General features: G+C 57.0%; 4 protein-coding genes across 4 annotated transcripts; 2 read left to right on the top strand and 2 right to left on the bottom strand.

The window, feature by feature from the left end:
* Positions 1-738: 738 nt before the first annotated feature.
* Positions 739-2,214, bottom strand: PLICBS_003102 (uncharacterized protein; the record flags this gene model as incomplete). Its single annotated transcript, XM_018322835.2, has 3 exons — positions 739-1,345; positions 1,402-1,602; positions 1,709-2,214. The coding sequence occupies 3 exons, from the start codon at positions 2,212-2,214 to the stop codon at positions 739-741; spliced, it is 1,314 nt and encodes a 437-aa protein (XP_018178065.2).
* Positions 2,215-8,269: 6,055 nt separating this feature from the next.
* Positions 8,270-9,064, top strand: PLICBS_003103 (uncharacterized protein; the record flags this gene model as incomplete). Its single annotated transcript, XM_018322836.1, has 1 exon — positions 8,270-9,064. The coding sequence occupies one exon, from the start codon at positions 8,270-8,272 to the stop codon at positions 9,062-9,064; it is 795 nt and encodes a 264-aa protein (XP_018178066.1).
* Positions 9,065-10,023: 959 nt separating this feature from the next.
* On the bottom strand, positions 10,024-10,776 carry PLICBS_003104 (uncharacterized protein; the record flags this gene model as incomplete). The annotated part of the gene is made up of 1 exon (XM_018322837.1): positions 10,024-10,776. One exon carries the CDS (start codon positions 10,774-10,776, stop codon positions 10,024-10,026), a length of 753 nt encoding a protein of 250 aa, XP_018178067.1.
* A 2,593-nt stretch (positions 10,777-13,369) lies between these two features.
* On the top strand, positions 13,370-15,762 carry PLICBS_003105 (uncharacterized protein; the record flags this gene model as incomplete). The annotated part of the gene is made up of 4 exons (XM_018322839.1): positions 13,370-13,799; positions 13,849-14,909; positions 14,960-15,554; positions 15,605-15,762. 4 exons carry the CDS (start codon positions 13,370-13,372, stop codon positions 15,760-15,762), a joined length of 2,244 nt encoding a protein of 747 aa, XP_018178069.1.
* Positions 15,763-16,250: the final 488 nt, after the last annotated feature.

Raw genomic sequence — 16,250 nt, forward strand, 5'->3', positions numbered from 1 at the left:
CGATGAGGGCATGCTCGGCATCATCACGCTCCGTTGCCGCTGTGCACCACGACTTGTCACATAGCGCGCAATCATTGATCGTCCTGCAGATCTGGTTTACCGGAAGCTGCTCTCCCGCATCATTGCATTGCCAAAGAGAGATAAGTCTGGCAGACTAACCCACGGTCTTCACCTCGCAGGGCCACTTTGGTCCTCAAACATCATGTCGTCCCCTTAGTCAAGGACAGTAACGGTTGTCGATGATCAATCATTGAGCTGAGCAAGTCTTCTATATGCAACGACGGCTGCCTTGTATCCTTCTCGAACAGTCTCCGCCTTTCAAATATCCTCCGTGCTCACTGTCTACTCTTTCGCTGCGCCGTCACACGCCGCGAAGCGGCGTGCTCGGCGGACCTTGGGTGGAGCGCCCTGGCGTTGATTTCAGGGGGCTCCTGGTCATGCCACTGCCCTTGGATCCGAAGGGAGCGAGGGTGTAGTGGTGCCACCTATCCCCCTGGAAGCTCTCGCCGTAGCTAGATGGATATCCAATAGTCTCCGGGCCTGGAATTCCCTTTTGCCACGCCTGCGGTTCGTGACGAACTCGCGGGACTCCACTGGCAAGAGTCAGTGCCTGTCAGCGCACTCGCGCCGGCATGCGTGCTTGGTAAGTAGCAGCAAGAAAGCTGCCGTCTCTACTCGTTGGCGTCAGTGTCGAGGCTTGTCTAAACCGGTTACGGGAACACTCACCACTCTGGTTGTTCAACCTGAAGCGTAGCTCCTGCGGCTGGGGGCTGGCATGATTTCGGCCTTGGGCATGCCGTTAAGCTCCGTCGTCACCTTGGCCATGGCCGCCAGGTGCTTCTGGACTTCGGTGATTTGTTGGAGGTTGCGCGAGTCTTCCGGCTTGTGGAGTCCACGAATCATGCCCTCTACGGCCCGGCGGTGATCCAGCCACTGGTCAAGGAGCGGCTTGGCCGTGGCCTGTACAGGTTCAACTGGCAGCGACTTCACAGACGCCTTGCGCGTGCTGGTAGCTTGCGGTTCCGGGACATCAGTCTTCCTCTTGCGGCCCTTGGTAGACGATTGAGCACCAGGAGCAGCAGAAGGGGGTGAACCGCCGGCACTGCCGTGGTCATTGTGCACGCGCTTCATGTGGTCCCTCAGGTTCCATTGACGGGGAAAGCCGTTTCCTGGGACAGCACGCTCGCACCCTTCGTAAGAGCAGAGGAAGGGCTTGTCACCGTGGCCGTGGAGACCGTGTGCCTCGCGCTCGTGGCGCAGGAGGCAAGCAGTGGACGAGAATCGAGCGCCCTCGCAGGTATCCGCCTTGCAGCGATAAGGCTTGAGGTGAGAGTCGACAAATTTGCTGGACAACAGTCAGTCTTCAGCACTAACGTTAGCCGCAGGGGCAAGCGTTCTTACTCGTAATTGCACTTGAGCTTCTCGGGCTTGTGGTTGCAATTGGGCTGGCCCTCCCAGGGGCAGTGGAAAAGGTTATCAGGTCCAGGTGTGGCGTTCTTGTAGAGCGCATGGTCCCGGGCGGACTCGCCGTCACTGCCCTGGCGACGCGGCATGAAAGTTTGCGACAGGCCCATGGACTCGTCGATCTGAGCAACTCCGTTGCTGCTCCGTTCGTCAGCCATCAAGGGCAGCTTACGCTCCGAGCTTCTCGCCGGAAAGGCGGAGGTCAGAAAATCACAGGGGCACTTGGGTACCGTGTCGTACATACCTTGGCGATTGACATTTGATGTCGGGAGAAGAATGCGGGCTCATCGGGCCCGAGATCCAGGTCTCATCAACCGTGGCAGGAGAAGAAGTCCGGGAAATGGAGCTAGAAAAGCAGTCCCATGAACTGGGCGAGGAGTTGTCCGGCACTCCAGACTCAGCGCCGAGATGCATGTGGGCAGGCACCACGTGAAGTGGGCTGGCATCAGCAAGGGAGTAAACACCCTGGTTCTCGGCATGCAAGTTCATGTCGAGATTGTAGTCGGCCCAGTACATTTGCGGAGGCACAGAACCAGCGTCAGCGTCTAGCAGCAAGCACGAGTCCATGCCGGCCATGGGGGCAGGGGCATGTGTCCCTGTCCGGAATGCGGTCACGCTTCCCGTGCTATCCATGTTGGACAGTCGCGAGGTCTGCGACATGGCTGAGGCGATGGACCTGCTCGAGTCCACACGTGACATGGCCTGAGCCATGATGGGTGCGGACGTAGCAGTCCGGCTCGCGTTCCACATGGCTTCCGTGGTTTGGGGCTGGTCCGTCCTTGATCCTCTCGGGGTGGTCTGGCCAGAAGTAAAGAGATATTCCTCGGCCTCTCCAGAGTGGGATGATCCATTGTCCGGGTAATCTTGATAGTTCTGTGGTCCTTCACCATGCGATCCCCATGACGACCCATTCAAAAGGTCTGTCGAGGGTTCTGTCTGAGAGAAAGAAAACATGCTTGAAGCATTCGAAGCCATGGTTGACTGGGGGTAACTGTAATCGCTGCTTTTGGTCAGTGTGCTGTTCACCTCTACTGCTCTATTTTCTTCAAAACAAAGACATCGACAATTTCCCAAGCGACAGAAATGAAGCATGAGTCAACTTTGATCCTGCAAGGAGTTAGTTCATGGTACTACTAGCCTCAAATTTGGACAGTCTACAAACCCAGCTATGTGCCACTGCACGCGGTCTCGAAAAATCCATGGTAATCACTAGGTTGAGGCCATGCATCTGAAGGTCCAGGTTCACGGAGAATGGCGAATAGGCCCGAGGGCTAGGTCCGGCTGCGAAACCGTGGTTCGATGTGTTAAAGAGGCCGTTATTCCAGCAAGGTGACAGCACACGCGCAAATGGGGTTGTCTGAACAGGGCTGGGTCCCAAGGCAATCCGGCAGAACAAGTAAAGTGGTCGATATCCAGGCATGTGGCAAGAAAGCAGGCAGAGCGCAAAGAGAACCAGGGTATCCATAGTTGAGCATCCCTTGTGGCAAGAGTTTGAAGCAAAATAAGCTGATAACCATGTTTTCGCGGCTGCGAATGCAATCAAAATAGGATTGCGTTGAACTGTGAAGTTCAGAAAGCTACTCAGACCACGTACCTCCCAGAGGAAGGTGCAGGAATGAGAGCTGGGTTCCTGGTATGAGCGGCCTAGCCATTGGTATAAAACGGTCCATTTCCTGGCTTCACTGGTTTGGGCCTTGAATCTTTATCCGTGGCAAGCAAGATCATGTGTTCAGAGCAAATTCCCCGGGTTGAGCCTGTTTGGTTGACATTGGGCTATACTCACCGGCGGCTACCTGACCGCAAATATGCATGGCAATTACGCCTTGTCCTGCCGGACAAGTCCTGTTTCTGAAGGAGTGCCTGGCGGCCGTGAAAGTCCCGGTTTGCAAAACGGTCCAGATTGTCCAGGCATTTTGTCCTCGGGAACTCGGCCCACACAGTTCGGGTCGCTGGTCCAGTATGAGGTGACGTGACGAAAGGAAAGATACATGAATATTCGCCCAACATGGAAAAAGCAGAACACGCAGTCCCGGTGAGTTGAAAAAAGAAAACAGTACCTGGAGAGAGACTGGACCTCGTCAAGGTCAACGGTGTTGCTGTAACCAGGCATACTGCCTGGGTGCGACACAAGCAGGGCAACTGTCATTGTATCCTGGACCGGAAGCACGAGACAGAACCACTGGAGATCCGGAAGATCAAACTTGGGCAAGTTTGTCTGGCAAAGGTCTTGTTTTGTGTAGCTGTGGCAAGGGCCTGAGCTGATGCTGTGATGACGCGCAACAGAGCAGTCCTGTGTGGATGCAGTCTTGGGTAGTCCCTTGGGCTGTTGCTGTTGTGCAAGAGCAGGAGAGGAAGGAGGGGGTTTGTCGCAAGAGTCCGTGTTCTGAAAAGCAAGTGAGGGTAGGAGTCGATTGGGAGGTTGGGCAGAAAGGTTGGGCAGAAAGACAAGAACGCAAGAGGATGAGGTTGGGCAACGAGGGGGCATGCGGGTTTTATCGTTACAGTCGACGAGCGACAACTCATGCTCGGACAGCAAAAGCCCCCACAGCCAGCGTGTCGAATGACGCCAATAGACAGGCCTCTTGGGCGGTCGCATGGATGCGCTGGCGCTATGATGGCAACTGATTCGTTGCTGCACAGGGATTCATCACCAACCTGGATCCCTGAAGGGGGGTCCCGGTGGGGACGGCAGCACGGCAGAGGCGCTGTAAGTGGCCAGAGGGGCGCCAGACGTGACGAGTCGGGGGGGCATGGCTGCAGGACAACACAGCACTGCATGTCCAGCGACTGGCGAGCAGACGTTTGCTGTCAGCTTGGCGCTCGATTGTCAGCTCCTCGAAGGGGGCACGAGGGCGCCCGTCTCATCTCGTTCGTTTCACCGGGGAAATGAGGTTGCCAGCCGTCCAGAGACGACGCGGTCCGGCAGCCGCGATGCGACACTTGTCGACACGACGGGAAGGGAAAAGAAGGCCAGGGCAGGGCGGCTCGTGGGCTTGGCACGCCGAGTTGTTTTCCCATGTTTTCTCTCTTCGCAAGGCGAACGAACACTCACCCAGCCGTCCATCCCGGCTGCAGACAGGGTCAACGCTCCAACAGAGGTGGACCGACGCACGGCTGGCGAGTCATCGTGAGGCTGGCTCTTGCGCCGAGCGGGGTACAGCTGGCATGGCCGGCCAGATGCTGGATCCGAGACAGCAGATTTTTCGAGCCGCGGACGCTCGGTCCGTTGCTGGACTGGGCGAATGAAGTCGTGCCGGCCAAGGTCACGCAATGGCGGTCAATGTAGGCCAAGCCAATTACCACCATCCGGTGTGATGAGGCTTGCATGAACGCTGCGAGAGACACTCTCAGCAAGGCGCGACAAGAGAGACGAGGCGGGATGTGCAGAGGTCCAAGCTGGTGTCGTTGGTTGCCTTGACGGATGCGCTGTTTGGTGCAACAATGGACACAGCAGTTGTGGCACGAGCGCCTCGCAGGTTGGAATTGATGCCAGCCAGCGTTGCCCCGATTATTAGCTAATCCGCCCGGCATTGCTCGCCTCAACGGCGGGCCGCAGAACGGCAGGTGCGGCCCGTCACGTCTCGGGCACGTGGGTCGCGACGGGTGTGGCTTTCCCTGTGCCGATGGTTGGATCGTTTGGGTGGCTTGATGATGCACACGGAAAGAGCACCTGGGTAGCTGAGGGAAAGAGCGTCGCACGTGATTATCGGTACGAAGTCTCAATCATCACCCTCGTGAGGCTCGTTTCGTTGGAGACTTGCGGGGCGATTGAAACTCCACGTCGGCGGTGCATTGCTTGCTGTCGCTAATCGCAATTACCTAGTCATTCGCTGTTCTTTGGCCCGAATGCGCCCGTTGGCGTGTTGATGCAATGCGCAATGCATGCTACGTCAAGTTCGCGAGCTGTCAGATTGATATTCAGCTTGGCGGCTGCTTGACAACGCATCGCAGTCAGTCGCCTCGCAAGGCACGGATGCCGTGGCCCCAAGGCTGTTCGCGCTGCTAACGAGGCCCTCGAAACGACGTTTAGGAGCAGCTGCCAAGGGGCCGCGCGGGTTCTTGACGAGACCGTTGACCTGGCATTGATGCGTCTCACAAGAGCAACGGTCCGCCTCGCCCACGTGTTCCGACTACTCAGCGGGACTTCACGTATTGGCCATCGACTCATCGTCATCGAGGGCTCGGTACGCTGCCGGCGACGCGTCGATCAACCCTTGCACACAGCTTGGGCGGCGCCGAATTCTCGGGCAGACCCCACTCGGCTCCGCCCTGAAGCCGGCGCCGGCGCGCAATGCCGGAGAGTCGGGACTACGCAAAGTTGATCCACCGCAATTTCGGTGCCGCCGCAACTCTATGCGGGTCATTCGCGTTCCTGCTGCAGCGAGCGTATCCCGCATCCCTTTCTGCATTCTCTTGGGACACCGTGCAGCGGTACGAATGGCCGCAGCTGGCACCAAGCCGGAGGAGGCACGATGCTAATCCAGCGGGCGGCGGGCCATGAGTCGTCAGTAGAAACCATCTTGGACAGCCCAGTCGCAGGCGGGATGGTAGCGGATCGCGGCTTCGTCATTGTCCGGTAAGGGAGAAGAGCCGAAATCGCAGCGACCGTGAGCGTTGCCGGATTCGAGACATGTGGCGACGACGGAGCAGTCGCAGCATCATTTCACATGGGTTTCAGGGCCCAGTGCAAGAATAGCTCGCCATACTCTCATCGATGCCTCGCAGAGACAAACAACCAGAGTACTGTGCTGTACACGCGCAGCCCAGGGCTGTACTGCACAGTAACTTCGTCGACCTCTTGCTCAGCGCTGAATTCAAAAACCGGCTCTGGGGTTTATCTCGCCTTAAGTTTGATGCCGCCAGCCACTCACGCTAGACACTGTCTTTCATGGCAGGTAGCAGTGAGATGATGCAGTTGGATCGATGGGCAGCAAAGGCACTCGGCAACGTGTAGTTGGGTGCCCATGGAAGGCATGGCTTGGGAGAGGCTGAGGCGGCCAGCTGGGATTGCAGTTGGTAGTGCTCACGCCCAAGCCAACAGCCCTTGGTGCCCAAGACACCACCGAACCAGGATTGACCGCCCTCTGGCATCCAGGGGCATTCCCTGCCGTCCTTCGGTGTCGGATGACCTGATCGGGCTCCCACCCGCGAGCACCACGGCAATCCATTACAACGTCATCCATTAGCCTTGGGCAACAATGCGGACTAGCTGCCCAATCGCCTCGGCCTGAACTGCCATTGTCGCATGAGTTCAATTTCCCCTGTCGTTTGCGCGTGCTTTCCCCGGTCGTCCGGAAGCGGAATTCTCTGTCCATCATCCTCAGGAGCGGCTCTCTTTGCTCGCACCAACGCGCGATACTACTCGTACTGACTTTTTTTTTCGCCACCGGGGCGGTGCTTCATCTTGAGTCTTGGCCGTCTCCAGCTTCTGGGATACCCCAGGACGACACCCACTTTGGGTTTTGTTTGCGCGCGATCCAGTGTTGCTTGACCAACACCGCGAGGCGATCACACCCCTCGGCACCATCAGATTGTGCGGCATCTGGCTCGACCCCACTGGTCTTGCGCAGGCGCCCGACTGGAGAAGCTTACCTACGTTGCGGCCGTCCATCGCCTGGAGCCGCCGCCTACCCCGTGTTGTTGGACCCGGGCGCTCCATCAGCACCTGCTGTTGGGGTGCGTGGCCCTTGTGCTCAAGCTGCCGCTTCTCCAGCCCTGACGGACGACTCGCCACTCAGGCAGACGCGTTTCTGCGCCAGAGACGCCCTTGGGCTGGTCCATGCAATCAATCCCACCTACCACGACCGGGATCTGACACTCCCGCGGTCGCCGGGGCAGGTGTCTTGCGTGTGAGCGGGCCTTTCACGATCCAACATAAAGTGCCTCCAGTCCGAGTTTGACTGGGCGTTTTCCTTTCCCCCCAGGTTTGCCGCCTTCAATCAAAATCCTTCTCCGGAAGTATCCCATTCCTCTCAGAGGCCGGCTCGTCGTCACTTGCATGGCCAGGCAGTTGCTGCGCTAGCAACTTTTAGTGCCTCTCGGTTCTCTAACTGGTTTGCTTTCCCACTCCAGTGGGCGTTGGCTGCTGCGGGACTCTGGTCACCTGGCCCAGTTCACACACCGCTTCGTCGTTCGACACCATCTTGTCCGCGTGGAGGATCCTAGGACTGTCTGGAGCAATCAAATCACCCGGATCCGGTGGATTCAGCCCTTGAGGGCTCGTCGGGGAGAGATTCAGCCCGCACCGTTGCGAAGGATTACATACTCTGTGTGTTGTACAGGCTGCCCAGCCCGTTACAGCCGGATCTGGATTCCCGAGATTCCACGGCATCGTTCTGCTTGTTTCCAACCTCTGGATCCTACCTCTAGGCCGGCGTTTCGCTCTCCTTGTACTTTTCCAGGCTTCGTCACGATTGGAGGCGCCGTATCTACTCCCGTCGCAGTATGCTTCCCGAGGACATGGCACAGTCAGCCCTTGCTTACAAGAGCTCTGCCATGTCTCGCGATCCATGGAATCCGGCTCGCAGGTTCGAAGTCCCCGACTGCCACGAAACACGATGCCGTCATACTGACTTGCCAAGCGCCGGCTTCGTTGAACCTTACGGCAACGGAGCGTTTGGCAATGGTCTTTACATTCCGTCAAAGTAAGATCCGTACTTGAGCGCCGTGTCGTTGATCGTACAGGGTCAGTAATAACCTGTTCTCCAGTGTTAACTACTCGAGTGGACACTACCAGACTGCGGTCGCCCCGCGAACAGCGGCGAGTAGCCAGCTATCCCGCGCCGATACATCCATTCCCTCAACCATGGCCTACGTCAGTCGGCCGCCCGCTGCCGTGAGCGGAACTATTGGGCAAGCATACCCGTCGTACCACGGCTCCAAACCATCCTCTTGGGAGGCACAGGGCCGCTATTCACCGACTGGGTCACTGGAGGACTTCATTACTTCGCCGAGCTTGTCGGACTATTCCCTCGACAATGGAATGAACGTGGCCAGCCCTGGCCGCAAGTCGAAGGGAACCGGCAAGCGAAGCTCACAGCGAAGGCCATCCAACCGAGATGAGTTTGACGGTCCCCATCAGTTCCTGCAGCGGCCATCTCAGGAAGTGATTGCAATGCAGGAGCGGGAGCTCCCCCATCTCCCCACCAATCTCCACGTCCAGGAGCAGGACAGTGTCCTCAATCAGGTCAACGATCGTCTGTCGCAGTGCGCCTTCGATTTCGTGGCCAAATACCAGTTTCCGATTCCTTTGACCCAGGACATGCGACCCGTTGAAAGGCCGCAGGACCGCGAGTGGACGGAATGGGTGTACCTCCTGAAGCGCCTGGCTACCAAGAGGCGGATCCCGGCCCGTGTTCTCTACAATGGACAGATCAAGCAGTTTGTTACGATTTTGGAGAACTCACTCGAGATGCGACACGCCGCCAAGCATCAGAGCCGTCCGCTCAAGGACGACCGCAACATCCTCCAGCTAATCTCGGCGGGCATTCAGGTCGCCAAAATTCTGAAGGATGCGTCGGCCATGGATTACCTCGACCGGCTATACGTTGATACAGAGAAGCGGATCCAGGAACGCGCCAACTCGCGGTTCCGATCCTGAAATGCTTCCTCCGCCACCCAGTCGCTATACTGGGTTGACCACGTTTAACATACAACGCCTCATGTCACCAATAACGGTTCGACATGACGGCTCAAGACGGCGCGTACAATGGGCAAACCTGGCTCTTTGCGCCGCACCGCTTTTACGCCACGAGACGACTAACGATAATGTGTTTTGTGTTTTGTAACTATGTTTCGCCCCTCAGCTGCTGGCATGCTCGTCGGGTTGAAGGCTAGCTCGAGGATTGCGATATTTCACAATCGTTCTGAATAGCACGACGACAGTGGACGTTGCCGATATAAACGATGCGCGGCAACTTGGGGTGCGTTGCTGCCCGGGGTGCAGCGAACAAAGACCAGAAAAGGGGTCTGTTAATACAGATTGCAAGCTGCATGCTTCCAGGGCAAGTTCGAGGACAAAGCAGAGTTGGATTGTCTTATCATCTTATTTTATGTGTTGATAAAATTGTCATTGCCTTCCTGATCAGTCGAGATTGGCGGACCTGACACGACGAGATGAGGCTGGACGACGGATACTATTGTAGGCTGCAATTATCTGAGTAGCGTACCATGGCAAAAGATGCATTTAGCAAGCTATATCTTGATGCTGAGGGATGTACGGGTCGTCCATGACTGAATAGGTGCTTGTCTCGGGTCAGTGGGAAGCTATGGCTGCGTTCGGCCGCAGCACATCCTGTTCGCTGTAGATACCACACACAGCGGCAAGCCAATGCAGACGTCGGGGGGACACAAAGGCATATAAGATAACCGCCTCCCATTGCAACAAGGAGCTATACAACTAGCCATTACGGGTTGGGTTACAACAGTAGCACGAATTGGCAAACTTGGTTTGGAAACTTTTTTTTAATAGCCAGCTCAAATAGGTACAAAATGCTAACTAGCTGGTAACTTCAACGCTGAAGCCTTCATGTTGTCATGTGAGCCATCCACCAGGCGACCCTAGTTGCCGGTGTAAGAGCAGGAGAGGTCGCTGCCGCTGGTGCCGCAGTTGGTGAGCACCTGGCCGCTCGAGTCCCGGATGTCGAAGATCTGGGCGCCGGAGGGAGTAACCGTGCCGGACGAGCCCGAAGCAGAGGCGTCGGTGAAGGTCACGGTGCCAAAGTTGGCAAAGGGGACGAGCGAGCCGCCGGACTCAAAGTCCTCGACGATCCACTCGGCGTTGGTCTCACACAGCGTCGAGGGGGTGCTGGTGAACGTGTGCGAGACCTTCTTGCCCGTGGTGAGGTTCTCGAGGATGGCGACGCCGGTCGTCTTGGACGAGGCGTCGACCGTCATGCGGATCTGGTCGCCGGCGCTGATGCCGAAGTTGGCGAAGCTGTGCGAGTAGTCGGGGATCCACTCGTACCAGGCGTCGAAGGTACCGTCGCCGTAGAAGCTCACGCCCGTCTGCAGGATGGCCGTCTGGCAGGTGTCGCCGTCGATGCCGACCCAGGCGGAGGCGGCGGCGTCGGCGTCGCCCGAGACCTCGGGGACCGTGATGGTGCCGACCACCTTGTTGAAGCCCTTGCCGATCTGCACGGCGCCGGCCCAGTTGCTGGAGTAGGTGGGGTACTCGGTGAGCTTGCGGTTGAAGCCCGAGTTCTTGGTGCGGCCGGTGCGGCGGGGGACGGCCTTGGTCTGCTCGACCGCGGCTGGGTTGGGCAGCGCGGCGGTGAGGCCGCTGAGGGTCGCGAGGATGGCAGCGTACTTCATAATGAGCTAAGGTCTTGGGTCTTCAAGGCGAGAACGCGGACGACAGATGGCTTGATTCCGAAGAATGAGAGTGGATGTGATGGCCTGGACAACTCTGGTAGCTTGGATCACTCGGTATGAAGTTGATGATGTTGCGGCCTTCTTATACTCGCCCGTCGTTGATATCCTCCCTGCCGCTGTATCATGAGTTTATATTAACATGTAACCAACACCAGACAGAATCGCGCAGGTCGTGATGATGGCGTCTTGAGCTATGCTCTCTTTCGCAGGTGCCATTATCTACAACGCTTAACGACACCTGACCAAGCCCGCGAGAATGCCTCAGCTCTATGCCCATAGCCGACGTTGATGTCGCGAAGCTTTCCGCAGAATGTCGTTATTCCCATAGAAGGCGGCGGCCGACTCGGGACAATCTCGAAGCGAATGCAACCCTATGTTAGACTTGCGCGCTCGCCGCCTTGAACCACCTTCCTGTTTGCTCCTTTGTTAGTGGAAGCATATAGGAGCTGAGTGTCACAAGTTACACCACATTCCATCGCACGAGGCTCGCCCCCGAGCGTGGTGTCCGAGCTCCGTGGCGGCATCAACGCTAGGCTAAAAGTCCCTGGGCGGCCGGATAATTCGGGACCCAGGCGCCCGCCCCCGGACTGGCACCTGTATGCGGCGACCGGGAGATGGCGCGCGGCCCTCAAAGAGGCAAGTCGGCGGCTATGGACTGCCGTGTGCCCTGAGGCCAGGGGCTGGAGTGCCGGATATCCGATATCAGGAACCGGCGACGAGGACGCGCTTGTGAGAGATGTCCGATGCGGGACGCACCGCATCTTAGAAGAAAGGGTCTTGAATACAACTGTATAGCTTATGTTTGCGAAGCATTATGATCCTCAAAAGGACGATCCGGCGCGTTGCCCGGAATCCGGGTGCCCACATGTTGATCTCCCGAACATCTTCATCCTCATCGAGTAGGCATCGTATTCAGCACGTTTCGATCGTCCATGGCGACGCTGTAGATCGCGGGGCATTGCAACTCCGCTCTTCTCGAAACCTACAACGGAAACGGGAGCGGAGTTCGCGGCATGAGCCGGCGCATCTGTGATCGACACACCCACGCTGTAGGGTATCCTGCCTCGCAGCGCTAACATGGAGCGACTTGCCTCTTGCGGCAGGTGTACCGGCGGGCGTGATGGCGTCGCGATAGGGCATTTGACGAATGGCGATACTGAGAATCTAAACCACGTTGGTTATGATATATGAGGGGCGGGTATCACGGCATTTTTTTTTTCGTCCGGTGTCGAAGGTAACCGTGCTCAACCTTATGGCAGAAGCTTAGGTGCCGACGCGGCTCCGCAACCCCGGATGAGGAGGGACGCCGGAGCCATCACGCGACCCTGCGAGGTTTGTGCTCGGCATTGCCGCTTTGTCGACATAGGAAACTTCGCAATCCAACTGCACAGTATTTGGTGAAAGAGTCTCTTTCGGCCGATTCTTTGCACTGAGTTTCGGCCTCGATCCTCGGCGTTCCGGCCCACGCTTGGAGGGACGGCTCCTGCCAGCCTCCTGTGTACGTCGACTTGGATAATTCCTGGACTGCGAGATCTGCGCGAGTGAGGCGAGGCACTACGGTGTTGTGTAAGTCGCCGTCAATATGACCTCGACTATATTTGGTTGCCTGAATCGAGGGGATAGCTGGTTCGGAGTCATGATTGACAAAGAGGCAGAGTCTAGGGTGGCTGCGGAGGACTAGAGCGCGACGAGCCTCTCCTTGTTAGTGCGAGGCCCAACTGCTATGGATCGAGGTTGTGTTCGGTCCCCTCATGATTTCGTAACTCCAATCTGCCTAGAAAGTTGGCAGCTGCAGAGTGCAAGTATTTGGGCAATGCTCGCATCAAAGCTAGCCAGAACGACACATGTCCGTGGTAGAGGTAGAACAACGCAGGGCCGCTTATTCCAACAGAGGGTTGACTGATGAGCCATAGGTTACTGATCTTACCTACCCGAGGACAATCACAGAGGCTGTCAGCGCATGGGAAGGGCATCAGCTAGGCATACTTCACACAGAATTACCGGTGACCCAGCACGTGACCGTTCCCCGGAAGTCATGGTGCAGCAGCTTCGGTGGGAAATGGAGGAAAGAGCGGTTGAGGCGCTGCCTGCGTCGGTCAACGCTCAGCAGGAGTGGCGGTGCGCGCGGCTGCATGTGGCCCAACCAAGCATCGTGGATGGCTGAACCACCGCAGCGCCTTGGACCCTCGGTGTTCTCTTGCGGTTTAGCGCCGTCCAGCGCCAGCTTGCCGCCTCTCTCATAAGCCTCGACGACGCCCACGACGACTTCTGTCGCGTGCGATCGATGCTGCTTCGTTTTGCGACTGTCATTATTTCGGCCGGATTCATTGCCCATCCGCGTGTAATTCGACCGATGGCGTGACGCGGCGAGTCGGCGATAGACGACGCCCAAGGACCCCCCCCTTCCTCCCAGGTCCCGGACCTTACAAGCCGGAGCCGAACGACAAGATATCATAAACGGCGGGCCGTCATCAACTCGCAATAATCCGCTTTTGAACAGTTCAGCTCGTCGAAAAGAGCACACCTCCCAGTCATGGCATCCGTCGCTTCGCAAAACACCTCCCCGCACCCCTCCCCCTACGACGTCGACTCTTCCGGGGACACCGACGAATCATGGCAGTACATCGACTATTCGAGCGGCGCGTCCGCTCCCGGGTCCGTGGGATTCCTGCCCAGCCCTGCCAGCGGAAGCCTGAGCGGCTTCGCCATCGTCGGTCACACTCACATGTCCACATCGCCGCCGCAGGTGTCCGTCTCGCCCATGTCCATGGTCGACCTAGACCAGACCGTCTTTCTCCCCGCTGCCTCGTCTTCGCTCCCGCAGCAGACAGAGCATCTGGACTCGAGCACATTTGCGACGACGACCGGGGTAGACTTTGCCCAGAGCGATGCCTTCATGACTCCGCAGCAGTATCTGTTTCCGCAGACGGACGCGGCCGAGTTTACACAACAAGAGCTGAATGGTAGGCCCCTGTTCCAAACATGCAGGATAACGACTCACAAGAGCCCTAGATATGGCACCGTACATGGCAAACCTCGCAGCCGAATTCTTTCCCGGGCTGGACCAGGCCAATGCGGGACCTAGCTCCGCGTTGAACCCGTCGCAGACCTTCAGGCCCAATCCCATTCAGGAGTGGGAGCCTTCGAATCAGCAGGTGGGAGAGGGTCAAGTTATTTCGTTCGAAGAGTTCATACCATCGCCGCAGGATTTTAGTATTGGCTCAGCCAGTCCCGGTTCGTCAAGCTCCAAGTCGCCCGCCATCAAGGCCGAGTCGCCTTCAGGCAAGCTTCCCGCCAGCACCCGCAAAGTGAAAGCTGGCAAGGTCGAGAAGAATAAGAAACCAGAGCAATCGGGAAAGTTTGTTATCATGACGCCTACGTCGATAAATGCTCACGCTGGCAAACCCAACCCTTTCGAATGCTTCGAGGCCATGCGAGCAACGCAGCGAGGCCGAAAAGGCCCCCTGGCCAACGACACCAAGGAAAGCGCGTTGCAAGTGCGGCGCCTCGGCGCATGCTTTTGCTGCCACAGCCGCAAGGTCAAGTGCGATAAGGAGCGGCCGTGCAAGCACTGCAAAAGACTTATGCTTCACGTGCCTCAGCTGGTATGCTGGCAGTTTCAGGACTTTCTGACGACGCTGTTCCCGGATTTCATTCGCGGCCACTTCAGGAAAGACGAAATGAGCAAGTTTCTGAGAGACAACGTGGAAGGATTTCACGTTGGTGGCGTCGAACAGCCGTGCGATATCGAGCTCTTCTCAGGACATCGCTTCTCTGCGACGATGCCTATCCGGGCCAAGTTCTTTACAGCCAAGACCTGCGATGTCCTGCAACACTGGCATCTGAATCTTGACAAGGCCCGGCTAGACATCCAAGCGAATGACTCGGCCCCTATAGGCATCGAATTCGGCACCGGGACGCAACGTGAGGAACTCCGAAAGCGAGCAAAATCCTACATCCAGGAAATTGTCAACGAGCCGCAATATGCGGAACAGGTCACCGACTCTTTCCGTTCGACAAGACTGCCGACCAAGGTTCTTCGTATTGTACAGCAGTATGCGCAACAGTCAGACGTGAGTTCTCTTTCACATCTCAGGTGGCGTGCTTCTGACACATTCTACAGTCTACCATGGTCAAACGTGCCCTTTCCATATATGCCATGCAATATGTCATGACTCGGCATCTCTGCATTACACGCCAATCCATTGTATCTCTGCACGGATCCGGCCTCGTCCCGCAGAACACGCCCTGGGTAACGCCTCGAGTTCTCGCACGGCAAGTCAAGTCGCTCATCGACGAGCTCATTATGCGTGAGATGCAGCTACTATTCGAGTGCTTCTCCAAATCCCTCAAACCCAAGCACAAGCGGGAATGGGCGCCTTGCATGGCGTCGTTTCTCGTGCTGTGCCTTTTCATGGAGGCGGTAGAGACGACCACGGAGAACTTTGCCATGTCGCAGAACGAGATCAATCTACGCAACAGCACACCACCAGAGTATAAGCCAGAGTTTGCACTCAACATGTGCAAGGAGTTGGAGAATATGCCGTTTAAACAATTCGCGTACCAGTTCCACAACATCTATCAGACTCACACCAAGGACGCCAACACGAAGAGCTTCAACCCGCTGTTTGATGACGAGTGTATGGAGCAGGAAGAGGTTGACGGGCCGGCGGTGGAGATGTTGGGGGCTTTGAGGGGCCTCTTGCATGGAGAAGACTGTGAGCGTCACCCGTATTCATGACTGGGTGTGCTGCTAACAAGGGCGCAGGGCAAGAGATTCAGTTTCTGGCCGACGACGATATTCTCCTAAGTCGAGATGTGCACACCGCACCCATTGACGCGTCGTTTTTGTACACTGGCCGGTTGGTGGCCAAGTTCCTGCTATCGTTCACGAATGAGCAGGTCATCTTCGGAAGCAGCATCTAGTCTATTGAGTGGGCGGGCTCGTATTTGGCGCAGACATGGTATGGCGTTATGACGATATGACACGGCGCAGGGTTTACTGCTGTCACGAGACATGCATGGTTTGAATAGAGCGGCAGCAAATATTACTAGCGAGCAACTCGAATGCTATGAATGGAATGAACGGCATGTTCGTCCGATTTTAGTCCTGAGGCCACACTTGTCTCAATGGCAGCAGGGTGGAGCGGACCGGTTGTCTAGACCTTGGGTTAAATCTCCCACATACGAACGAAGATATAAAGTTGACACGCTTGCGCATTGAAAGCGGCGAGGTGTAGGCAATCTGTGGGTTTGGTTTGTGTTCACGCGGGTGCCGGCTCAGGTTTGTACGGCAGCGGCGCACAATGGCTTTGCGGACGATCGTAGACGGGATAGCACTTGCATCCATCTGTCGACGCTGTTGGAATTAAACGGCATCGGCAAGTCCAAGCAAAATTGCTGGCCAAAAAACT

This window comes from Purpureocillium lilacinum (genome assembly GCF_023168085.1).
Source record: "Purpureocillium lilacinum CBS 284.36 DNA, scaffold_2, whole genome shotgun sequence".
NCBI lineage: Eukaryota > Fungi > Ascomycota > Sordariomycetes > Hypocreales > Ophiocordycipitaceae > Purpureocillium > Purpureocillium lilacinum.